We start from the raw sequence: 26,891 nt of genomic DNA, 5'->3' as shown, positions 1-26,891 counted from the left end.
GTGCAATTCAAAGGACAGGAATAAGGGATGTATCTGGTCACTATTCAAGGAATATAACATGAGTCATTAAGGGGACAAGAGATCAGAAAATTCAAGACTCTATCATGAGAAAATCAAGGAAATTTGGAGGAGAAATCACCTCTAGATGATTGGCCATGATTACATCACAAGAGTGGAGGATTCCACTATAAATAGCAGCAATTCTTGAAGTCACACCACACAACTTCACACACCACTTCACCCAAAATTCGACACACCAAAAATTCTCTCCATTCTCTAGTCTTCAGAAGCTTTACGTCTCAACCAAGGAGGAGGAGAAGTCATGCAATATATCAAGATCCTAACTGCCATCCACCCTTGGTCGTCCCTAGAAGATTGCTTGCTTTCAAGGATCTTCAAGTTCTTTGTCTCAAGGCTTGTCATCCATCTTTCATGGTGTATTTCATACTTTCTTTTGTTTTCCTTTGTTTGATTCGTAGAGTTATGAATTCTAGTTAACATGACGTTAAGGGCAAAGTTTAAAGCCCGTTTCTATGTTTTGAAATAAAGTTATGATTTCTTTAGGTTGATTTCTATGTTGCTTGATTGATTTTGGATTACAAAAAACTTTTATATGTATGTGTTCTTTGGTGGCCAACTTAGGATATATGCATGTAATTGGGGCTAGATTTAGGTAAACAATTCACCTAATAGTTTTGTGAACCTATATCATAAGTAGTAAAGGTTTTGGACAAAAGTCGAAATCAATTAAGGAGGATTGCAAATAGATGAACTTTTTCATACTAGGTTGTGCACTTTAGTTGACATCATTTCTTTGTTCTTCATGCATTGAATGTGTTCTTGAGTAGCTAGCTTTCTAGACTATGATTGCATTTTCAATAGGATTAATTTAGGTGCCTTCACTTAGATTAATTATTCAAGGAAAGTAAAAAATGGGAAATCGTTTGCTTTTTAACATTTCACATGGTCAACTTCTTTCTCATGACATAGAAAATCAACTATAGGAATTGTGATTAGATTTCTTGCATATGATTGTGGTTTTGATCTTTGTTCTTTGCGTTCCACCCTTGTATATATGTTTTTACGTTTTCTTTATTTTATTTTAATTTTTGATTTTATCATCTTAAAACCCCCCCTTATTTGTGTTTACTTGTATATGTTTTTATTCTTTTTTTTATTTTTGTAAATCATACTTTATACTTGTATTAATTCTTTGTTTCTTTTTGCAATCACAGGTGTACCCTCAATCCCCGGCTTGAACGATCCCTACTTATTCTATACTAACAAGTACATTTTGCAGGGTTAAATTGCGCGCTTACTTTTAGTGTACCAGTTAGGGTTTGCGACTCAAAGAACTGTAAAGAGGGGAGTGAAATCAGAGAGACGGGAAGTGTGGAAGTTTTTTTGGCTGAAATGTATCTAGAAGAAGATGGGTTTGATTCTTTAAGAGAAGAAGACGGGTTTCACTTTCAGAATCTAGAAGAAGATGGGTTTTGCGGTTTTTCAGAAGACTAGCTAAGTGGGAGATAGTGTGGTGGAGAAAGGCGCATTAAGTTTGGTTTTTCACTTTGTATAATCAATTCAGACAACACATAAATGAATTTTGGTTGTCTGATAGTCTATACTTGAAACTTAGGGACCTAACAAGCAAATCTCCCGCCTAGTACGAGTCACATACAAACTCACTTCTCCCACCTAGGATTGCCATCTCGCATTCACATAACAAAAATAGGTCTTTCCGTTGGAGCTTACAATCGTGTACCAGCATTTCACCAAAAAATTGGTCTTTTTGGGGCTAATCACTCTCATTTTGGAGTACATCTGATTTTCTTCCAAACTTGCACAATGGAAACAAAAGATGTGTTGTATGTTATTTTGCAAATTACTCTTATACAACAGATACAACTATACTGTTGTGCAAGGTCAGTCAAAATTTCGACCCAAATTTGAGCAAGGTGAGAGGGAAATTTTTTTTCATTCAGACAACAGACAAAACCTTATACCTTTTGTACAATAATCTTGCACCCAAAAAAAAATTGATTTTTGACCTCCTTATACAACTAAATCTCATTAAACCTATTGTGTGAAGTTGTTTTTGTCAACACATAACGGAAATTTTTTTTTCGTTGTCTAAAAAGTGTAGTGTGATAAGGATTTTGGCATAGTGCTATAAGGTGATAAGGATGATGCTACCTGGTTCCATCAAAATGGAGGTTTATACTCTTAGCACAAATTCTTGGAAGATTATTCAAGTCATTCCACCTTGGCTCAATACCATGAAGTTTTCTACTCGATTTGAATTTTGGAATGGAATGGCATATTGGCTTGCTACGAAAGATTTAATGGTTAGGGTTGTGTCGTTTGATACTAACAATCAAGATCGAATTTGAAGAACTGGCTGTCCCGATTACTATTTTGAGTGATGATTGGTATGCATATATCAAAGTGTACAAAGAATCAATTTGCCTACTTCATGTAAAAGTTGAACTGGATAATGACGTTGACAGGAAGCAAACAAGGTCAATTGAAGAAAACTTTCCAGCGTGCTGCGACATATTCTTCCTCGATCAAGCTCTTCATCCTTCCTCTCGTCTTCTCCTCTTCAAATTAGGGTTTTCTCTTTGAACAAAATTAGACAAAAACTGAATGACTGTTGTAAAAAATGGACGAGTAATCTGGACGAGGACAATATTCTTCCTCTAATCTTCTTCTTCTCCTTTTTAATTTAGGGTTTTTTAAATTTTATTTTTGTTATGTAATTGGAATCTTTAAAAAAAAAAATTGATACAGGTTAAGGGGTAAGCAGGTTACCACTATTGAATATTCCAGACCGTCAGATATATTCAACTTTTAATTAAATCCAATAGTCTAAAATTTTCAAAAAAACTTGATGTATGGCATACGTCAACATATACTAGAATTTTCTGTGTTTACTTAGAAGTCTGAAACTTATCAAATAATTTCTAATAAGTTAACTGAACCTATGAGTTTTGAGAGAGAATAACAGTCTTTTAGACGTGTTTAAGGTAGAAAAAGAAGAGAGAACAACATCTGCGTGCAAGGATAGAGAAAGGAGAAAATAGGTTAGGCTGCGCTGACCACAGAGGCTTGAGACGAGGTATCAAGTCTGAGATCAGGTGTTTTTGTTACAATTTCGACCAGGTATTTTTATTTAAACAATTATGGTTCTTTCATTACTTGAAATCAAACATATCAAGGGTTATTTTGGCGTTGATTTCACAAAAAATATTAAGAATCGAATTTATGGTGATTTTTCAAAGTTGACATAGAGGAAACATGTTTTCTGCTGACTAAAGTCAGGAAAGTGTTACAGTAATTTTTTTGAAGAGCCAAATGCTTTGTTTTAGCCATCACTGTTCTGGAACGTTTCTCTTTATGTCTATTTTCTTGGGAATGAAATTTCATGCCATTGAGTGACACGATTTTGCTAAGAATTATTTCTTGGATTACTGAGGACAGATGTAGTAATACCGGGAGTTTTCAAGAGCCTAGTATTCGACCTTATCAACTTGTAATAGATTCAATACTCTATTGCAAACTCCATCATTCCCTTCTTCATAAAGATACCATCTGCCTTGATTCTCAATCTTAGACAGTATCTCTTAGATGAGTAGTGAAATTAAGGAAGATATTAAAATATGCCACCTGATTGCATAATGAAGCTTCCATAGTTCCTAACAGTCTTTCTGTAAAATCTGTTATTCTATTGTCTTGTAAGATATATAGAACAAAACAATCACTACTATAGAAAATGAAACACACGATACCTCTCATATGATGCCACACTATTTTCCGTGGTGTGAATGATTTTTCATTTTTGGGATGACGGTTTTAAAATTTCCATTTCTAATATAAATTCAACCTATGGGTGTTTTTCATACTGGAATTATGAATTGTTTCAGAAGACATTTATAAATGGAAGTGTGATGTGAGGTTAAAATGGTTATAGGGGTGGCAAGTTTCCCACCATTTGGCATTCCTCAACATGTAGTGGCAATACGACGGTTTGTTTAAAACTGTGGTACGAATCCATAGATTTGCAAGTGAAAAACATGTCCTCCAACATTTCCCTCCATTCTCTCTCTCCCCCCCCCCCAAAATCCATTTCCCTTTTACCAGGCAACAAGAGGTGGCAAAACTGAAAATTTTCAAGTGGCATTTAGACAACATATATGTGGAAAACCATGGTCTGATGCCTTGTACATATATGCATGAATCAACATTAATGGCCATGTGTCCTAGCTAGACAACTACACAATAGTATATTCCATTCAGAACAAATTATTAGAACACTTATGAAAAAAATCTCCTTTCCAAAACTAATGCCTTGGCTTAGACCAGCCCACAACTATACCCCGACACGGCATTCACTCCACAAAACCACACAACTAATTAACCAAATCTACTCACCCCAACTCTCTCTCCAACTCACTCTGACTCTCTCGCTGTCCGACTTACTCCACAGCCCTAAACCCTAAATCCACCTCCTCCGAAGCCCCAACTCTTTGGTGCGAAGCCTTCGAAGCCCTCAATCGGAGATTTCTCTTCTAATCCAGTAAGCCCTAAAATTTGGGGGTTTCTTGTTTCTCGTCCTCTCATCCTTTTGATTTCATAAATAATGCTTTTGATTTTGGGTTCTTTACTTTTGATTTCAGGTTTTGATTAACTGGAGGATTTTGGGTTCATCACAAATCACACTATTGATTTGGGGTTTTGATGGAGGTTTTTGGCTTTTGATTCCTTGAAGATTGAAACTTTGAACCATCACTTGACTGTGTAACTTTGAAGCATAAAGGTTTATACTTTCTGTTTGTCAAGGTGAAGTTGCCTATAATATCGATTCAGTTCTTTCAATCTGTGGTTATGTACATTGGGATCTTATTTTGACGGTTTGTTTGGATATTTTGATTAGGTACTTTTTGAGGAAGTTGGAGAACGTAAAGAAGAGCAATTGACAAATCTTGGTTATCAATGAGGTATTTATCTTGCATTTCTTTCAATAGAGCGCTTACTCTTTGAGCTAATATATATTGGACTTAGAAAGGATATATGTGTGGTAGTGAAGCTGCTGGCTCCGTAATTGGGAGTTGGATTGTGTTTCAAATGGAAAATACCTGAAAAGATCCACAAACCTAGAACCAATCGATTCCGAAGCTCGAGGACTTTCTCGACGACTCCATGGTGCGCTACACTAATAGCCAAACTGAGACCCAAGACTCGTCGCTAACCCAAATCTACGACCAGGGTTCCACCTACTTTGGTGACCACCACCAGAACCAGGATCTAAAGGAAATTACTTGGTTCCAAGCCTTTTCGGCTAAATCAGGCTTTGAGGTGGAGGACTCGGCCTCTATGGCCCGGACTCAACTCATCAACAATTCCTCCGCGAGCTCATTAGCAATTCCTCTGATGTGGGTGCCTCTCTCTCTCTCTCTCTCTCTCTCTCTCTCTCTCTCATTGTTCTGGTTTTGCTTCATCAATTCAGATTTACTAATTGCAATTAGCCCTAACTTTGATCTCTGAGAACCTAATTTGTGAACTAGTAATTGTTTGAGATTGTAATCTCGGAAGGTTTTGATTGTGATTTGTATCTATGATTAAGGTGTTGTTAGTTTTTTTGTTTCTTTCTTTCTCTGTTGCATTAGGTATCAAAATTAGATTAATAAATTGCAGAAGCCTCAATTTTGATCTTTGAGAACCTAATTTGAGAATTAGGTTCTTGCTTGAGAGATTGTACGCTAGGAAGGTTTTGATTTTATTTATTGGTGCAGTGAACTGTGAATGGTGATTGTGTTTGGATTTGCTTTTGTGTAGGCTTTAGGTAAAATTTGATTTGAGAGCCTTATTGACAAGAGCAAGCTAGATGCTCAACCCTAGCTTTTTATTAGGCTTGTGCCTGATAAGACCCACAACACCCTCTCCACCATTGATAGTGGTATTCGCATGACTAAAGCAGGTAAGTTATACAATCTTTGCTTTTTGTTATGGTTGATTTCGCAGAAAGTTCATGATTAGGGGTTGTGCTTTATCTACATTTGTGCTGAAAAAAAGTATTGGTTGTGCTCCTGTGTTAAATATAAAAAGAACTGTGCAACTTGTTATCAAATACTTGTCAACAAATGTTGTCAGGAAATATGATTTTTTTTCTTTTATTTGAAACAGTCTAATAATGGTATTACTTTAGGTTATATATCCTGATGTTTTGGTAGTCAATTTATTTCAAATTGATAAATCTGGATCAAGATGAAGGCTTTTCATTTATGTGAAATTGTCTAGTTGTATTAATTTAGGTTATCAGATCTTGTTGGTGGGTAGTCAAGCTAATTTAAATGAATTAATTTATTTTATGTGTTTTTTTGTTTGATCTTTTGATCGTTGAACAATTAGTTATGGCTTGCTGTGATTGCTAACAATCATGTCAGTACCTCTGGTTATATTTCAGAGATTGCTAAATTCTCCAAGCTAATCCAAGGTCACATTCCACATTAACTATAAGTATTACTTTCCTTTGGAAAAGTTTTGTCAGATTGTTAGTGTATTAGTTTGTTTCAAATATTTGTATGATTGAGTTGCAGATATGAGAATCAGCTAGAGAAGTTCTGTGAGTTTATGGATCCTTTGCTGAATTAAGCTCCTCCAGAATCTTCGCAAGGCGCCTCAGTGTTGTGGTTTTGGTGACCAGTTGAAGGATAAGATGCAAGTCAATGTTCTGGGCTTAGCTTCTGAGACAGGCTGTTGTCTTAGGCCAGAAGGATATGGTGTAAGAATTCATTTCTCTAGTAATGTGGATGGAAACAATTATGGTTAATAGTAGTGCTAATCAGGTAGCTGCCTTACTTTATGTAATTACCAGATAGAACAAAATGATTAAGAGACCTGCTTTGTAAATGTAGTATTCACTTTCACTTTCATATGTTTTGAGATTTCCAATGAGTTCATCCAGTGGATAGTCATCAATATCAAAAGAATCCTCAATACTGGTGACCTTAGAATGAAACTTCTCGGGCAAGGCCCTAAGAATTTTCTTAACAACCTTATCTTCATCAAAAGGGACACCTAGACTACGACATTGACCTGTAATTTTTAAAATTCTACCATGGAAGTCATCCACGGTTTCATCATCTCCTATAGTCATAGATTCAAATTCATAAATCAAACCTTGTAGTTTTTGTGCATGTACCTTTTTGTTGCCTTCATATGAAGTCTGTAACAGATCCCAAGCTTGCTTTGCAGTATCACAATGACTGATCCTCAGCTTTTTACGTTCAAAGAGAGCGGTAAAGATGCTATTTTTTGCATTGAAATCAGCTTGAAGATCACATACTTCCTCCTCAGTCCAATCCTTTCGTGGTTTAGGAATAGAGGCAGATGAACCTTCACCTTTAGCTAGAACTATAGGTGTCTTCCAGCCTTTTTCCACAATATTCCATACATGTTCATCTTGAGCATACAAATATGATTTCATGTATATCTTCCATTGAGTATATTTTTCACATCCTCCATCAAACCATGGAGGACTATTAACAGATCCACCAGAAGCTCTATCTCGAGATTGTTCCATCATCCCTGCGATCTACTAGAAAAATCTAGAACCTGCTCTGATGCCAATTGTAATTACCAGATAGAACAAAATGATTAAGAGACCTGCTTTGTAAATGTAGTATTCACTTTCAATTCAACACAAAGATTGCTAACGCAGTGTAAACCTCTCCACTGAGGAAACTTCACTGCGTGGCTTGTAATGTAGCCAACACGAGAAAATCAATCCACTATAAGTCAACTAAGTTTACATATACAAGTAGTGTTGTTCACAACAATCACTTTCACTTAGCAAATAGCTAACTTGTTTTACAACTGTTCTAACCCTTAACTAAATTATCATACTATCAAATGAGCCAATCTTCCAATCTTCCTTGCACTCACAGTCTCACTGATCTTGAGAATGAAGCATGCAAATGACAGAGTATGCAAGGGAAAGAAACATATAACACACGAAGAGAGTTTTTCAGAAAATGTTTTAGCAAAACATATGCAGTACACCAACGACAAGATTAGACCAAAAAACCCTACTAATGAAATCAATGTCAAAACCTTTTATAGAGGAGAAAGACTACCCCTCAATCAAATCTCTTTTTCATATCAAATAAGATAAGTAAGGAAAGCTTTTAAAACTGATTTTGATAAACACTCAATTCTTCCTAACTATTTGCAAATCCAATCTATATTTGATATGCATCTCAAAAACCTTTTAATGCAGATAAGTATATCAAATCAAGTAAACCGATATGCATATCAATTCTAAATGCAAAGTGATATGGAATGAATACCATCTTAAACTCAAGATCAATGAGAATAATTCTCCTAGATTTTCTCTTCAATTCTTGCATGCCTCTTTGATTCCTTGAGTCACCGGGAAACTTGGAGAAGTCCTTTCCTAGTCTTATGCAACTTGTGTTCTCCGAGCAACCTTGGGAAAGTTATGTGTTGAAGGATAATAGCCCAATATCCTTACACTTTCCCAATTTCTTCCTTCTTCCATTAATTGATTGACTTATATATGGGTTGTGGTACTTGTCAGGTCCCTAGTTTGCTTGAAATTCATTTGACCTTTTTTTTCCCTTACAAGTACATCAGGCAATTTTTGTGGCTTTGCTATTTGGACAAATTAAGTGTCGCATTGTGTTAGGGTTTGAACTAGTACTTTTTCTTTTTACAGTGTTTGAATGAAGAATCAGAGAAGTGATTTTGGTTATCTTTACTCTTCAACCACCACTCATTAAACGTTCACTTTCTTGTCATCATCATATTTTCATTTTCTCCTTATTTTGAGTTTTGAGGGGACTATAACAAATTACACCTTCTATGAATACAAATCTGGATACATCCATTGCCGTCATGTTGATGGCCAAGAGGTAAATATGATCAGTTTTTGAAGAATTGCTTTATCGAGTACCATTGATGGAAAAGCATGACTTAGTTGTGTAAAGTCTTAGACCATCATTTGTCACGCCCCGATTTTTAACACAAATAAAAATTGATATATATAATCTCATAATTATACGTGCGTGATGATTCAGCCATCAATACAAAATACCTGAAAAACTTTTTCCTTTTAAACCAAGTACATACTGATGCCCTGAACCCACAAACTCAATATATACACGCTCCAAAAAGTTATATATTACACGAGTTACGAATTAAATTATCACAACAAAATAATAAGTAAATGCTCCTTAGAGCTTACTACAAGCTGAAGTCTTAATAACGGTAAAGTCACAAAATTGGCTTCCTACCGTAAAGCTGCTAGCATACTACCTCAGTTTTGAGCCAAGATTACCCTAACCTGCAAGATTAACCCCTACACCAATGAATAGTACACCGAGTTGCCACACAATAAACCCGGTAAGCTTATCCTAAGTCACGATCATAAATCATTAGCACAATTTAAATTCCGGAATGCTTCTCAGAAGTAATTATTCAAGAAACATAAGTCATGACTGCAATCAAAATCCAAACTATTTATTGAAAACCATATGCCATGACTAAATTCATAATTTCAACTTTGAACATGAAAAACCAAAGTAAATTATAAAACTAAAATATCTTATCGGAAAAGCAAACTAAGGCATCAATCATAAATCAATTTTCAAAACTAAATTTCAACATGCTCAAGGAAAATGAAATAATCGTTCAAAAAGAATTCCATGCATTTTATTTAAAACAAAGGTTCACTCACTATGGCATTAACCAGTGAAGCGCATGGATTTCTCATCAAGCAATAGCTCGGTATATCATTATGTACATACCATTACGGATGAATAACTAATCGGAAGGGCGAAAGGAATTTTACATTAAATAAAACTGAAAACCCTAATTCATCAACCATTCGAAACCTAAAGCTCCAGTTTTCCTCATAATCAACCCAAATTTCACCAATACCATTGTTTTCACAATTCTAATGTTCTATAATAGAAATGAAGGAAGCCCTGATATGTTAAAAGTAGCACCCAATTTAACCCTGTAAAATATCATCATTAGTATATGGTAAATAGAGATCGTTCAAACTGGGGACTGAGGGTACACCTGTCATTGCAAAGTAACGAAACAAAGGGGGTTTTAGGATTAGGGTTTCGAATTATAAAACAAAAATATAAAATACATATACAAGATAGGGGGGACATTAGGAATAAAGATTAAAACCGAAATCATATGATTAAATTCAATTAGAACTCCTATAGTTGATCATCTAAGTCATGAGATAGAAGTTGATCATGTGAAACATTCAAAGCAAATGATTTCTCATATTTTACTTTCCTTAACTAATTAATCTAAATGAAAGCACCTAGATTAATCCTATTAAACATGCAATCAAAGTCTAAAAACTTAGCTAATCAAAACATGTTTAACACAATAAGCATAGAGAAAAGATATCAACTTAAGTGCACAACCTAGTATTAATAAGTTCATCTACTTGCAATCTTCTTCAATTGATTTCAATTTTTGTCCAAAGCCTTTACTACTTTTGTTTTAGGGTTACAAAACTATTAGGTGAATCATTAACCTAAATCTAGCACCAATTATATGCAAGTCCTAAATGCTTCGAACCACATAAGATTAACACATAAAAGATATCAATCAAGTAAAATCAATTGAACAATCTCACAAAAGCAACTTAGAATCACAACTTATAGGAATCGAAATTTATTCAAACATAAGAACGGGCTTAAACTTTGCCCTAAACGTTTATGTCAACTAGAAATCAAGTTCATATGTAATCAAAACAAAGAAAACCTAAAGGTTACAAGGAATAAGATGGAATTACACCGTGAAGGATGAATGGTGGAAAGCTTGAGACGTTGAGGCTTCAATCTTGAAAGCAAGGCTTCAAGGCTTCACGGCACAATGTGGATGATGGAAGCTAGGAGGCTTCACGGCTTCTTCTTCTCTTCTTCTCTTTGCTTGAAGACGTAGAGACTTGAAACTAGAGGATGGAGAGAGAGCTTTTGGACGTTTGGAATTTTTCTGAGGGGAGAGGTGTGTGAAAAATGTCCAAGGGTGGAGGTATATATAGGGGACGGAAAGGCTTCATGAATCTTCTTTTAATTTCCAAAGAATTATTTAGTTGCGCCACATAGCTTCTACCAATCAAAGAATGCCACATAAACCCTGCTGCTTCATCCAACCAATCAGAGGCTTCCAAAATTAAGAGAATTAAGTCCAAAATTCTTCAAAAAGATATTATTGCCTAATTTTCCAAAACTTTATGTGATTTTTCTCTTAATTTTTGGCCAAAATACTCTTGAGTGAAAGTAGGAATGAATCTGGACTTGTTTTGGATCTTTTCTTGTTGCACACACTTTACAATCCCTTAAATCTCTCCATGGCATCATCTATCCTCTAGATCCTTCCATGTATGATGCCATCCTCTTGATTCTCTTCCCAATTTCACGGCAAAAAGGATTTTATTTTCCAAAAATCAGTCTTTTCACGTCCAAAGAACCATAAATCAATTGGACTTCTTCCTTTTGCCGAATTTCTCATTTAATCTAGAAGGATTTGGGCTTTCTTGCGTCTTTTTCAAACCATGTGGTCTCCTAGTGCCTTCAGGACTCCTCTCTCAACACCATTTTTCTTCATTTTTTTGACCTTGATTCCTAGTGGACTCAGGAGTCTTGCTTTGACAAAGTTTCCTATTTTGAAAAGGATTTCTTGGTTGAATCAGGATTTCTTGGCTGGACCAGGAAAACTTCATTTCTTCATTTCTGCTCATTTTTGCAACCCTTGTGCCTTGCCTTAGCTATTTCCAACGTTTTCTTGCTTTTTTTTGTCTTTTAAGCTCATTTCTACTCCACTTGCTCCATGGGACCTAAAAATAGAAACTTTTATTAAAATTACTAAAAATAGAAACTTTCTTAAAAAAGAATGATTTATTTAAGGAAATAACTAAGTAAATATGAGGAAATAACATTCAAAACGTCGCATTAAAATGCTCCTATCAAGCCCAACGATCGGATTTCCATAAATCGACATCTGAGAACCTAAAGTTTGGACTTCTCCAATTAATATAAAATCCTCATCAAAATCTACCAAATTTCACCAACACCTTCAAGATGTCAAGCCCTAGCTAACGAGCCAAACCAAAAGGATTGAAGCGGCCCAACGCGCCCCAACATGCTGCCAATTCTAACCACTCATTTGGGCTGCGAAACTTACATCAAAATATTCATGGGAACAAGCCCAGCAATTCCTTAAGTACTACAGTCTAAAAACAACTACAAAAGTCAGAAATTACCCATAAAGTTTAAATTTCCTGAAATATTTAGATCTTCCATTCTTCCTCCTCGCATTGAATCAATGGATGGGGCTTAGGGGGTTTGAACTATGGTGAAGAGAGCTTCCAAACTTGTTTGATGGCACCGCCTGAAAATGCCAAAGCACGGTGATCGAATTAGGTCAAGGCGACGATCTGCCGTGAGCTTCAATGCCTCGATTCCCTTTCTTCGCTGCAAATCGAGGCTGGGGAAGGTGACATGTGTGGTCAGGGTGGAGAGACAGTTCCAACGTGACCGATGCAGCGACAACGATGGTCGGACGGTGGAAAACCCCCCGAGTCAACATTTTAGGTCGAGTCGTGAAATCTGGGTTGCGCTAAGAGAGTTTCCAAAATTTGGGTTTGACTGAAAATGGAAACTTACCATGGTGAGATTTCCTATTTATAGTAAGTTTCCCGAAACCGTAGTTTTTGATTTCTAGACCATAACTTCTACATGAACTCCGGTTATGCATGCCACGAATCCACAAACTCGGTTTAACGTCCTCTACGACTTTTGTGAAGGACATTTTATCTACATGTGAACAGAATAAAAAGTCAACTTTTAGGTCCACTAAAAGTTCAGGACGTAACATCAGAGTCTATTACTTGAGCTAGGGAGGCTCACCATTGTATGGTGATCATTCTTCCCCTGTTTTGTTTTCCCCTATTTGACCAATGTGCTAAAATGGTCCCAAATAACAAACTTTTGAGTTTTTTGTTTTAAAGGAACTTTATAAATTGTTGCATGCATTGGTTTTGAAGAAAGAACTAAATGGGAAAGTATTAAAATTTTCTTCCTTTATTTTTATTTAAGATTATTATTTTATCCAATCACGCTAATGTTTTCTGAATACTTTTTCCCGTGACCTTCTATTTCAAATGCCTAGTTTGCAGATTAGCTGGTTCGGCATAGCAGGAGTTGAGGCATAGCATTCTTCTGCTGCTACAGTTTTGTAGTAGGTTACCTCTTTAACCTACTTGTAAAATAATTTATTTTCGATCTCTAGATTGCTTTGATAACCTATGGGATTATTGTCTTAATTTGGAAGTTGTATTTGTGTATTTGAGAAACTGCTGGATCTTGGATATTGAGAATTGTTAGATTGATATTGTATTTGTGATTGTGGGGGAGTCTGGTTGCTGTATTTATGGGGAGCATGTAAACTCCAGTAGTTGAGGTTGGATTTGTGAATTTAGAAGTGAAAATTCAAAGTCTACAAGTTTTTAAGTAGTCCATTTTTAGGAGTGATTCTACGGAATTTTCGGTAGAGTTATTCCTAAGGTGGACCACACAGGGCCACCTTAAATTTCTCAGTGAAATCCTAGTGGGTCCTGTCTACAGGACAGGTGCCCAAGTCAAATGATCAGACGCTTCACTAAAATTGAGTGTCCACCCAAAATGAAATGAGTCATTGTGCCTCCTACAAAAAAATGGAAGGAAGTCAATTGGCAAAAGTCTACTTCACATCCTGAGCCCAAAATAAAATATTCGACTCATCATAAATAGAGTGTGACTCAACATAAAAGCTCAACTCTTCATAATGGGTGTCCAAATCAACTTTACACTTACTTTAAGTTGCAGACTCAATCAAGCAACATGAGGCCCATTTCAAGTCTGTTGCCCAATTACAAGCTCGGCATGACGTGTGTCCAATGAAAACGTGCAATTGACAAATCCACTAAAAATTTTGGTCATTCAATCGACACAAAACCGGAATTCAAATTGAATAAACTACGGTCGGTTTGATCCCACAAAGGATACATATGCAATCTAGCGACCTACTAGATGCAACCACAAAGCCAAACAAAGTCTCTGACTCCACCAGTCAAATTCAGCATGTCCTGAATTGAATCACTAACTCTAGTCAAATTCTTCGAACACCAGAAGATCAAATCATTCCTAAATTACACCAAAATTCCAAGGGCTCTAAACCCTCTCAAATCTCCCAAACACCAAGTTCAAAAAATTAATGGGTCATCTACCCATTTGAATCCTAGATACCAGTACTACATATGGTTTGATTTCGAAAAGGGTATGTAGGCAATTTAGAACCAAATTAATCTAAATGCAACTGCGTCTCAGACACAAAAATGAACCCTTGGTTCACTTTGACCAAATTTTCTCCAAAGACTATTCTCATTCCAAAATCAGAAGCCTTCTAATCGGTCTTTTACTCATTGAAACTCTTGAACTACGAGTGGCTTGATCCCTCTCAAAGGGTACATGGGCAACCCATTCAAATATCTTGGTGCAGCCACAAAAATGAACAAACATACATCCTCTTAATTGGTTTCTTCATAAATGAAATCAAATGGTGTTACCCTGTAATAAGGGATTATAATTAAGACACACATTTTGTCTTAAATGGGTCGAATTTGAAATAATTAAAACTCAATTCACTAAATGAATACAAGTTAAAATTATGTTTGGTGACATTTTCGCTCACTATGTGCAATTTTTACTCAACATTCATTTAGCACCTTAGAGACACACGGTTGAATAACCTCAAGCGCTGCTTTCATAGCCTCATAATCTATATCCGAAGCAGTAAACATCTTCGTGAAATAAGAAGACACCACCCATTCCATGCCTTCATCATCTTCACACTACTTTCCTATTTCATCAAACAAACCTTTTAACATATTCTTCAATTTTCTATTGGCAGCTTTCCTATGAAGTAGCCTGTATTCCTATCCCCTTCTTTTAACCAAGTTACTTTGGAACGTTGTTTCCAGAAAGATTCCTCCTGAGACAATAACATTTGTAGCCGCTCCATCAACTGCTTTTTCTCTACATAAACTGCCGCAATAATGGAAATTTTTAACATCCATAAGCTCCTCTAACCTAGCTTATGGAAACATCCATAAGCTCCTCCGTTGATGGCATCACCATCCATTGTCGTCATCCTCCTCCTTGTATAGCCACCTTGAAGCTGCCTTGCATCCTTGGAAGCTTGAAGAGATGTCATCAAGGGCTACCATGAACGTTCATCATCTCTTTTCACGATTTTTCCATCCTTTTGTAATAGATATGTTTTCTTTTGTGATTTTCGAAACTATGTGAAACTAATCTTATGTTAGGGGAAATTTTGAAGCCTCATATTATGTGATAATCATGTTTATGTGTTCTTAATATTCTTTACTTTGCATTTTTGTGGGATGATTAATTGATTTCGGTTTCTTGATATCTTTTACATGTTATTGTTCTTCAGCTGCAAACTTAGGATTATATGGATGTAATTAGAGCTAGAATTAGGTTAATGTTTTGTGACCCTAATTTGAAAGTAGTAAAGGCTATGAACAATAGTTAAAATTAATTAATTTGTGTTCTTGACTAGACATGCTTTGTGTACTAGGATGAATATAATTATCAACCAAACTTTCACATGCTCTTAATGATTTGAATATGTTGTTGATAGGATTGCTTTGATATCTTGCTCGCATGTTTTGAAATATGTTAGTTTAGTGCTTTGCTAAATTAATTGTGTAAAGGAACTATTGTTTGCTTTTAACTTTGTTTCGTGGTTGATAGCTTCTCACGACATTAGTAAATAATATTAGGATTCATAACTTGATTTGATCATATTTGGCGGTGGATATATTGTTTCTAACATTCTCATTCATTGATTTCTAAAATTATTCTTTGTTTTCTTTACTTTACGTTTTCAAAACCCCAAATTCTAAAACGTTATCTTTTTATTTTTCTTTTAGTTTTCTTAATTTTATTCTTCTCCTCCCCTCTAATTGTGTTTTCGTAAATTGTTTTTAGGTTTCTAGTTTATATTGTTTCAATTTCGTAACTTAGTTGATTTGTTAGATAGTAATTATGAACAATCCTTGCTTGCTCTATACTATGATTTCACAATTTTCTCAGGGTTAAGTTGTGTGCTAGCTTTTGGCATACCAGAACCTTAGTTATATTAATAGAGATTTTTTTTAATTTTAATTGATATTTCGAAAACTAATGAGTTGTCAATGAGGTAAATGTTACATGAAAAATAGAATGTATAAGAAATATGTAGGTAGTACTGGCTTACTCGGTAGATTGACCTGATCCTTGTCAGCCTAATTCGGACGGCCTTCAAAATGATTTGATTCATTTTAGTCTCTTTCATGTGTATGATTTCTCAATATGGTGGCACAACTAAATTGTTTAAATAAAAGTCACGATGACCAATCAAAATATATATTATGAGTTGAAGGGGGTGGAGAAGTTCAGGTCAATGTATCTGGGAGCAGTGAAAGACAATACCCAAGTGGTTGCGATGCGATGGTTATAGTTAGCGAGGTCAGGCTAGCTGGAGACATCATCATATACTTTTGGCTTGATTCGGTTGTTAGCGTAGCTGTTGTAAAATACTTTTTTCTTTCTTAAGAGCTGACCAAGTCGATCGATCACCTCCAATTCTACCAAGTACGTACACACTACTGGATTGAGATTCGATCCAATTAATTATTAAATTTTACACACCAAAAACAAGTACTGCGTACCCAGAGCCTTTCACATGCTAAAGATGCCTACATTCTAAATCTCAGTTCACCAAATTAATGAAATCAAGATCGAATTTCTGAGTTATAACTTGGAGGATACCACCACATTATTATTACTGGTACTAGTACTACTGCTACTACCCCATAGAAAAAATTTTCCACTCTGTATCTTGTCTGGAGGAAGCAAGGCCAGCCTAGCACCGACAATGGCCGCATCATCGGCGGTGTGATCTCCCTTGCACCGAGTCATCGAGGTCTGAGTAAAGCCGGGACAGAAGCTATTCACACTCAAACTTCCTTCGTAGCGCTTTGCCAAAACCCTGGTGTATGCATTCAGTGCAAGCTTCGACACCGCATAGTCCGTCCACAATTCAGGCCAACCTCCGGTCTTCCATGTCCCGGTCTTCACTTGTTCCAGAAACAAGCTAACAACTGCCTCGATATCATCCTCTGATAGTTTCTCGCTTTCTAGAACCTCTTTAATGCTAGGGTTTCCCACTTTCTGCAGTGTACCACACAGTAGGTACAGTTAATATTAATTACATCAGATTAATTAAGAACCGTACGAGGGACGGAGTACTTACATTTAGGGAACCAAGTCTAGAGCTGAGATTGAGTATTCGACTAATGGATGAGGTACGGAACATGGGCAAGAGAGCCTCAGTCAGTAACTTTGGTCCATTGAAATTGGTTTTTATTACTGTCTTGGCATGTTCCACTGAGTTTTCATTGATTTCGTTGAACGAAACTGCTGCGTTGTTCACCTAGAGAGAATATATATATCTTATATTCATCAACTTACAATAAAAAATAATAAAAAATAACAATATAAGAAATAGTGTGAGGTAATATTCATCAACTTGCGATAAATGATCGTTGTTTAGGACTACTGACTCAAGCAAAGAAATAGTAAAGAAAAATTATATATATGATATATTCCTTTTCTATGTGTGCATGCAAGGTGATATTTAGTTTTTTTTTTCCTTTCTCATAACTATTTCAATGACTTTTCATCTATAAGTTATGTATATTGAACATTGTCCGGGTGTGCAATTCCTCGTTTAGTATAAAAAAAAAAAAAAAAAATCCAATCATTACGTAATACCCGAAGGTAATATATTTTTCGATCAACTTGACCCGGTCGAGATTATGGTCTTGAAGGCTCAAGTGTCCACATTTTTTCAAAGAATAATTTGAATCACAAATAAAATAAATGAAGTGTGCACCTTACTCAATTAGTGTGTTGATTAATTATTAGTTCAATTATATTAGTGAGATTTAACAAATCTTTTAAATACGTATATATCTGTATAGTCAAAGTTTTTATAGCTTAGGAGACGATGCATTGCAATTGTAAACCCTACTCGATCTGCTAATAATTTAAGTTTTTTTTATTAGAAATGAAGTCTGCCAATAATTTGATTAAATACTTTACGTTTTGTGATTGCTTAGAGATATAACTTTTTTTTTTTGGGAATAGGAATTGATTTCATTAGATAATCAAGTCATAAAAGAGGTAAAAGTCTAACATGCACTTACATAAAAAAATCCGGCAAATAAACCCGAACAACCTATCTAAGCCAAAACTAAACTTATTAAAGTCTAAACAAATACTTGTTGAAAAGCAAACCTAAAACAAGCAAGAACAATTTCGTTTTCTATGAAAAAATCATTCATACTAGTTGACAAAGTTTTGCACTTATAATTTGATTGGTTATGACAAATTTTGGAGGTCTAATGCTTGAATTAAATGCATGTTTAAATATCTAGAAGCCAAAGTAATTACTTTAATTGAAATATACAAAAAATTATTCTTTTTTTTTTGGGAGGTGGGTCCGCCCCTGCATATATCAGATCAATAAAAACTACGTTGATGATAATCATATTATGAAAATGGATAAACAGTTGACAGTTTTTTTTTTTGAAGGGAAAGACGACAAACTATATTAGGTGAAATTGAAAAGTACATGGAGCGATGCAAAAGCATTGAAATAAAAACAATAAAGCATAACAAGATGCACAAACGCATTTATAATGTAGGAAAACAATAAAAGATAATAAGATGCACAGACACATCTAGAATGAAAGGTAACAATGTGACTTGATGCCAAACGACATCGTTGCACTGCATATGTCACGAAAGCAGTGTAAATAAAATAGTAACCGTAACCGTAACCGGTGATAGTGTTGATATTGATTATATAATTTGCATGATATATCATTAAAGGATAACTCCATATAGCCCTGTTCCGATTAGTATAAAGCACGCTAAGTAAAATTATACGTTGATCACTTCAAAAAAGAAAAAATTATTGTCATTTCTTGGAGTTTTCTTTTTTTTTCTTTATAAATACACATTTTTTCATATTTGTATATAAATCTGTATTATCAGTGGCGGACCCAGCATTCTTTTTCTATGGGGGCGTGTATGTTAAAGTATATATATATAACTGTTAAAGTATTAGATTTAGTCAGATAAGTGGGGGCATGTTTACAAAATATGAAGACAAAATACTATCTTATTAGATTAAATACATTATTTACAAAACATGAGTGGGTGCGTGAGCCCCCACTTTTGCCCCCCTCTGGGTCCGCCAGTGTGTATTATTACATATGAAAATCCTACATTGCATGTGAGAGTGTTTCAGAACCGGTGGTCGGGCCGATCAGCGAAACACATGCAATATACCTACCACACTGCAAATCAGTCCATAAAGATTAATTGTCTCAACTAAATTAAGATACAGTTTTTAATAATGGGGAATAAATGAGGAAAAAAACGGTACGGAAAAAACAAAGAAGCTGTCATGTGAACCCCCATTTACCCCCAAATCCCCCCCCCAAAAAAAAAAAAAAAGAGAAGAGAAGAAGAAGGAGTAGCAACGCGCTTACAAGAATATCCAAGGCTGCAAAGTTTTCTGTGAACCATGATGAGAAGGTTTTGATAGAATAAGGATCAGAAACATCGAGGCAGAAAAAGGTAATATTATGAAGACCTTGAGCCCTCAGTGCTTCAACAGCCTTGCAACCCCTTTCAGTGTCTCTGGCTGTTAATATCACCTTCAGTCCCAACTCCGCCATTCTTTTCACCAGCGCAAACCCAATTCCTTTGTTTGCTCCAGTCACTATCGCTACTGTCTCCTCCGACCACCACCTGATTCGTGCATTCATTCATGAAAACATGCATTCATATACATCAAGTATAGCACAGTTTCATCGCACCCATCCATCTCATTTTATTCATAGCCCTATTCATATTTTTTAGAAATTGTAAAAATTTTGCTCCAATTTCTTACAGAAGACATAGAACGGAAAGTCTTCTATGTTATCACAGAGAGAGAGAGAGAGAGAGAGAGAGAGGATGTTTCATTACCTTGTTAGGGAGAGGGGCGGAGAGGGAATAGGGAGCTGATCTGTTTCTTTGAACTTCATAGTTGCAAATTAAAGATAATTAGCTTTGGGGTGATATATTTGAGGGGAGAGAATGGTAGGAATGTGTATTTATAAGAGAAGCAATTGTGTGAAAAGGCAAAAGGAGCATGAATATATAAAAAACTAAAGTAAATTAAACATAGATCAAGTCAATAGTTGAACTGTTTGGACATGATCAAGAAGGTAGGCGTAACTCACGTTCTAATTTTCTTTTGTTTAGTCATTCAACTGGTTACCTCTTATTAATGACACAAGCCTCAGCTTCAGCCGGGCTGCCCACTCTCTCGCTACTTTTTATATTATGTGAGGACATGAATGTGAATAAGTTAGTAAAACACAGTTACTCGTGGCTATTTTAAGCAAAGAATGCTCAGTTCTTCAACAATTGAGCACAAAACTTAATATGTACGTCGACATCTTGCGGTGCTTAATGTCAATCTCAAGGTTCTTTTCAGATTGCTTGCAGGTGGCGATATAGGTCTCATGTCTCATAATTATAAAGGAATCGTCTTGTGGGTTTAGCTCTGCATACTCTTGAAGCTGTGCATTTTTTGGTGTCTGCTTAAGGATTTATCTATTCAATGAGTTTTCTGGTTGTCATAATTTCACAGGTTTTGTTCGGATTGGGTTGGATTTAGGATTCTGAACATTGGGTTTCATGCACTTCTCATATCGGAAATTTTATGCTCTTCTCATACAAGCACATAGAGTTCTAAATTCTTAGGTTATTATTACCTAATTTTATTTCTATTTCTAGAGCCACTGTTGTGTAGTGTTGTACTGTCGAGGTGGACCGTTATGTCTAATTGTACGCTCATGTCATTTTCCCCTAAAAAAATATAGGAAAAATTTCACAAATGGTCACTCAACTATGACTCATTCGACACTTTAGTCACTGAAATTTCAAATATATCACTTTGGTCACTCAACTATTACATTGTCAATCACTTAAGTCACTTTGTGAATTTTTTGCATTAAAAAAAATTATAAAAAATACTCTTTGGGTGACTTAAGTGATTGACAATGTAATAGTTGAGTGACCAAAGTGATATATTTGAAACTTCAGTGACCAAAGTGTCGAATGAGTCATAGTTGAGTGACCATTTGTGGAATTCTCCCAAAAATATATATATCTAGTGTTGTACTACAATAAAGCCAAGCGTACAAAAATTTTACCAAATTTTAGATTATCAAATTTAGCGATATTTCAACTGACTATGACAAACAAACACCAGGGTTATTCCACTAAAAACAAATATATATATATATATATATATATATATATATATATATATCCGGGAGAGAGAGCGACATGGGAGACGCATGAACTCACCTACTCGACTGTGAACTTCCTCCTTCTCCAGAAATAACCAACTTGAAAAAATCACGAATTTGGGAAGTTATCGGCAAACAATTGGGAGATGGGCTCACCACGATTTACCAACTCAAAAAGGGGGAAGGTGGATGATCAACCCAAAAAAAAAAAAAATCAAAATATTCCCTCAGTTTCGATTTGGTTCTGAAGTGTAATAACCTGGATTTTCGTTATTAATTTTCTGCAATTAATTAAGGACCAATTTGTACAAATTCTTGTTCTTGTGCCATGATTGTGTGTTATTTGTGAAATAGAATTAGTTCCAACGAATAATTGTTCAGAACGCTTTACTTACGAGAGCTCAAAGGTTGACTTTTTATTCATTACGATTTTGTGGAAACTTCCTTCACAAATGTTGTCTTTTATTTGATTTGATTGTTGTTTATGTTTCCAGTCTTGCATATTTCATTTTGATGAGTTTCAATTGATTAATTAATTATAGACTTTATTGATAACTAATGCTTTATAGTCTCCTCTAGTTCAATCCGCTTGTTTAACTTGAACGGTTGAAGGTGTTGGATATCGAATTTAATTTGACGTTTATTGTTTGATATAATCTTGTGTTGTTTATGGGTGTGTTTGAAATGATCTTTTTTTTTTTAAACAGCAAAGGAAGATATATTCCAACAATCAAAATATCATACGACCGTACTAAGTCATGCTAGAGTAGCCAAATCGCTAAAATAGATTCATCATAATGTTAAAGTCACAAGCCGACTAGACCAAAACCCATCCTAGCAATCGATGTTCAATAAAATTTGAGTTGCTCACTTATTCAAAGGTTAGCCTAACCAAAAAGAAATACTAACTAAAAGAAAATAAACTATACTAAAAGATAAAACAAAATCTAACCTAAACCAGACTCATCCTCCCAAAATCTAAATGCAACCGCTAGAACATAATGTTGTACGCTAGCATAAACAAAACGGGAAGGCCACCACAAGCCCACTTAAGGCGAGAAAAGTAACACTTTCCCATGAGGCCCAATCCAAGCCCAACCCAAGTGAGAGAGAAAGAATGATACATGAGCTTGCCCAAGGCCCGACCCGCCATACTACAACTCTACAGCCCAACAAGGCTAAGGATAAGCCCAAAGCCCACCACCTCCAACTCTACCACCTAGGCCTAGTCGGAGTAAATCCTTCAGAGGAAGAGCACGCTGTCACAGCTCCACCGACCGACCTTGGATCATTGAAACAGCCTAGAGAGGACCTTACCTTGGACTGGACCTTGACAACAACTGTAGTTGGAAGAACCACACACAAGCAACTCCACCTTCATTAAGCAGAAGCATTGACAAGCTCCTGGAGAGTTCACCGCCTCCGCGAGAGGACCAAAACCCCAAGATTGCTCACATGGAATCAGCTGGAAACAGAAACGTCAACCTCGATCACAAACCCAAGAAAAAGGATCTAAACTTTGTACAAGCATCTGAGCACATCTCCGTCCAAACACGTCCACTTCGGACAAGGGCGAGTAAACCTCGTCCTCCTTACTTTTACTTGAAGAAGTGACACTGAAGCATCCTATTACAACCCCTGGATCCACAGGGCCGCCGCCGCACTGCTTCACAAAACCTAGGGCTAGATTTCGGTATTGCTCTAAGTTTTTGAGAGCATATGAGAGGGTATTGATTGCTGCTTATGGATGTGTGTTTGAAATGAACTTGATTTGGGTTATGTATATGTTCCTATTAGATAAACCAAAGTTGTTAATTAGAATTAGTCCTTGTTTTCTCTAAGGCAAGTTTGGATTTTATAGTACAAGAAATTTGATTTGGGTTTGTGAGAACTTTTGTTTAAAAGACCCAAATTATAGATATAGAAGCATGAATAATTGAGTAATATATTACATGGCTAAAACTTTCATGGATACTTACGAAAAACAAATTTAAACGACCATTTGTTCTATTTTTTTTTTTTGAAACAAGGCAAAAGCTAATATATTGATCAAAAGCCAGAATGGCCCTTGCACATTCTTCCGCTGCCATAAGATAGATAAGAAGATGTGTTAGTACCCACAGTGGTACATAGAACTAGGTCACTCATTTGACATTGAATACATCGTAGACATAGCGGGATCGCCCTTTGGTACTACGCCAGAGGCGCTAGAAAATAGAAGAACCCAGCCCTCCCAACCTAACTCTGAAACTAGTGAATCTAGTTGCCTATAGACCTCAATTGGTGTACAACTAGAGAAATTGAGACTTAAATCGACAAGACCAAGACCCAATATTAAACTAGATAGGAAAAAAAATACTAGACTGCCCCAGAAAAGGCCTACATATAAATTAGACAAAACTAATAAATATAGGGTTGCGCCAAAGGCCTAAACCCTAGCCCAAAATAATGGACTAGGTCAGAACCCCAGCCCAACTGTTCATGGCCCAATAGGGCAGTCCACCAAGGAATAGCACCAAGCCTAGCAATCTGGTAAGGTCCAATCCAACTTCTCCACCAAAGCCCCGTCGAGCCTCACCGTCCAGCCAAGATCCGGCCGACCTACATCACCCGACTGGCGTCACCACTAGCCGCCCCGCCATGCCATCATCCTGATGATCGAAGCCATTCTGAGCCACGCCGCTGCGACATGCATTAGCCTAGAAAACAATTCCTGACCAGGCCTCGAAACCCACCACCAAAAAACCATGGCATCGGGGATCCAAAACACCCAGTAGCAAAGATCGTTCACTAAACCGTAAAGCACAAAACACCACCGTCACCCCCCTCCCAGCCGAACCATCTGATGAAGCCCGTGCATATTCCTCCGACCGACTCCTATAGACATGTAGATCTTCCATCTGGCGGCAAACCCATGGTAGCGGCGAGGCTAGAGGCCAGCACCCACGCCCAGAAGCCGCCAGACGAGACGGGATTCAAGCGGTTGAGGGCCTTAGGGTTTCTCAAGGTGAGAGATGTTTAGACGACGATTTGTTCTAATTGTTGAAATCCATTGTTTGATTATCCTCCACGTTTTTTTTTCAAAAATAAAGGTTAACCGCCTATAGAATCACTCCTGGATGGAAGCTACGTACCTAACTTCATTGGCACACACTTGCGATTCAATCCCTAGAACTTGTAATTTCTTTCTGTTTAATTTGGTAACTACTCCAAATACAAAGAACAGAGATTATTTAGCCCAATTGGGTCGGTGCTCACCTGCCTTCGGTTTAACAAAGCATGCACCATGCACTAACAAAGCAAGCTCAATAACAAATGTTTTTACCAGCATGGGCAAGACATATTCATCTTATTTCTTTTAGTGAAAAAGTGGAAGCTATATTTCTTATCTCACTGACCATCGATGCTTCAAAAGCATAGCCGAGCAAAGAGCTTAGCAATGGGATTTGCAATGTTACAAAATATTGGATCTGAAGGTTGGTAGAAAAAGACCATTGTTGAGGTTCATCCAAAAATTCATAGGAGTCCCTTGCAATAGAAGATTTGCAAAAATGTCTACCTTGCAAAAACCATAGATCTGTAAAGCAGTAGTCGAATTTAATCTGACTGTTGGTATTGCAGGTGTTACGTCTCGTATCTTAATTTATCGGTTTACTAGTCATTTGGATGGTAAACGACAACTATCGTTTCTTTTCTACCTTTGTTTCAAACTTTTAGTTGACCAAAGAGAAAATTTTCTTCACAGAAGTTGTAAAGGACGTTAAACCGAGTCCATAGAGACGTGGCACACTCAAATCGGAGTTCGTATGTGAAAGCTATGGCCAGAAAACAAAAGTTAATATTCAGTATAAATGGAGGACTTACCGAAAGTGGTAAGTCATTTTTCACCCTTCAGCCCAAAATAGAAACCTTAATTCTCTCCAGCTCTACTAGCGACCCAACCCGACTCGAACCGGAGACTCAACTAGCTCTCTGCAGTCCGACCTTCGTTTAGCGCCACACCAGTGGCATTCGACGCTCGCTAGCTTCCTCTTCTTCCCTTTGGTGGGGGTGGTGGTGCATGATTTAGAGTGTAGAAAGTGCAACAAGCCAAATTTCCCAAGGCATATCCATTTCAGTGACCTGACCAGAACTCTTCTTCTGAGCCACCATTCATGATGAGATAGATTGGGTTTTGGACAGCATCAACCACTTATCAGACCCTCTAAATTGCTTGAAGCAATTTGAAGCGAGAATGAAGAATCGAAAGCTTGAAGTTTTTAGGATTTCCGCTGCTTTCAAGATAAATTCTAACTCTATCGATTGAAGTTGAACTTAATGGTACTTTTAAAAGTTGTTGGGCATGTTGTAAGGAAGATTTTTGCATAGGTCTTCCTACCGGAATTGAAGTTGGATTAGGTAAAGGCCATACGTCGCCGTCTCTGGCAGTGCGTGGAGGCACATGGTGCTGTTTTCAACCATTTCTCTAGCTAGTTAGGTAGTGCTTGTTGTTACAAGCATGTGGCTATAATTTGGTGGGTATACATTAAACTTTGTGATCGATTGAAATTTTCAAAGTTTCGGATTTTGCGAGTTACGATTCAGAGAAATCAAATCGTTGGATCATCTTTGTTTTTCATTAAGATGTTAAAATAATTTAGGTTGGCGAAAACCTTGAAGTTTGAGTCAAATCTATTTATGTAAGGGATTCTCAGGTTATAATTATGTATAGGATGACGTACTAGCTAGCCCATTGCTCAACAAGGATCCCTACACTTGGTCACGTTAGCCTTATACTGTGAGTGGACAATTTCTTTTTAAATAAGATGTATGCAATAATGTTTTGTAAATAATTGTTTTATTTATTTAAGAATATATTTTGGTGTCAGAAATGGATTGAGAATTGTTTATTTACTTGACTTGAATTCCATTATGAATTTCAAAAATGGATGTGCTTTACGTTTTAAAATTATATGGAGCTTTCTGATGAATTAATTTTCCGAAAAGTGTTTATTAATTGAATCATGAATTTCTTTAATCTCGCATATCATTAAACATTGATTTGAAAAATCGTATTGAAATTGTTAATCATATTTGTTATTATGTTTTTGAGCATGACTTTTTACTTAAGACTTTTCCGAGTACGGTTGGGAACCATATTGGTGCCTTGATTATGATTATTGTTTATTGCGAGATTCTGGGGAAGCTTGATTGATTTTTGTTTTCACATGTTTTTCGTGCCATAATTGTTGGTGATTATATTGCCATGCTAGCATGTTGTACTTGTTCCGCCTTTTTAGGCGATGTGACTACTACCTTAGCACTGGAGTCACAAAAGCTCTTTCCACCTTTGTGGTGATGTGGTGCTGCCTAGTGGCGG

At 36.3% G+C, this 26,891-nt stretch overlaps 1 protein-coding gene across 1 annotated transcript; it reads right to left on the bottom strand.

Moving 5' to 3' along the window:
- Nucleotides 1-16,739: 16,739 nt before the first annotated feature.
- LOC112199948 ((+)-neomenthol dehydrogenase) lies at nucleotides 16,740-20,453 on the bottom strand. Its single transcript, XM_024340944.2, has 4 exons — nucleotides 20,199-20,453; nucleotides 19,718-19,979; nucleotides 17,410-17,589; nucleotides 16,740-17,327 (listed from the first exon to the last, which is right to left on the bottom strand). The coding sequence occupies exons 1-4, from the start codon at nucleotides 20,255-20,257 to the stop codon at nucleotides 16,908-16,910; spliced, it is 921 nt and encodes a 306-aa protein (XP_024196712.1). The 5' UTR covers nucleotides 20,258-20,453; the 3' UTR covers nucleotides 16,740-16,907.
- Between the last annotated feature and the right edge of the window lie 6,438 nt (nucleotides 20,454-26,891).

The sequence above is a fragment of the Rosa chinensis genome, chromosome 4, assembly GCF_002994745.2.
Source record: "Rosa chinensis cultivar Old Blush chromosome 4, RchiOBHm-V2, whole genome shotgun sequence".
Classification (NCBI taxonomy): Eukaryota; Viridiplantae; Streptophyta; class Magnoliopsida; order Rosales; family Rosaceae; genus Rosa; species Rosa chinensis.
This window is presented reverse-complemented; position numbering and strand designations above follow the sequence as displayed.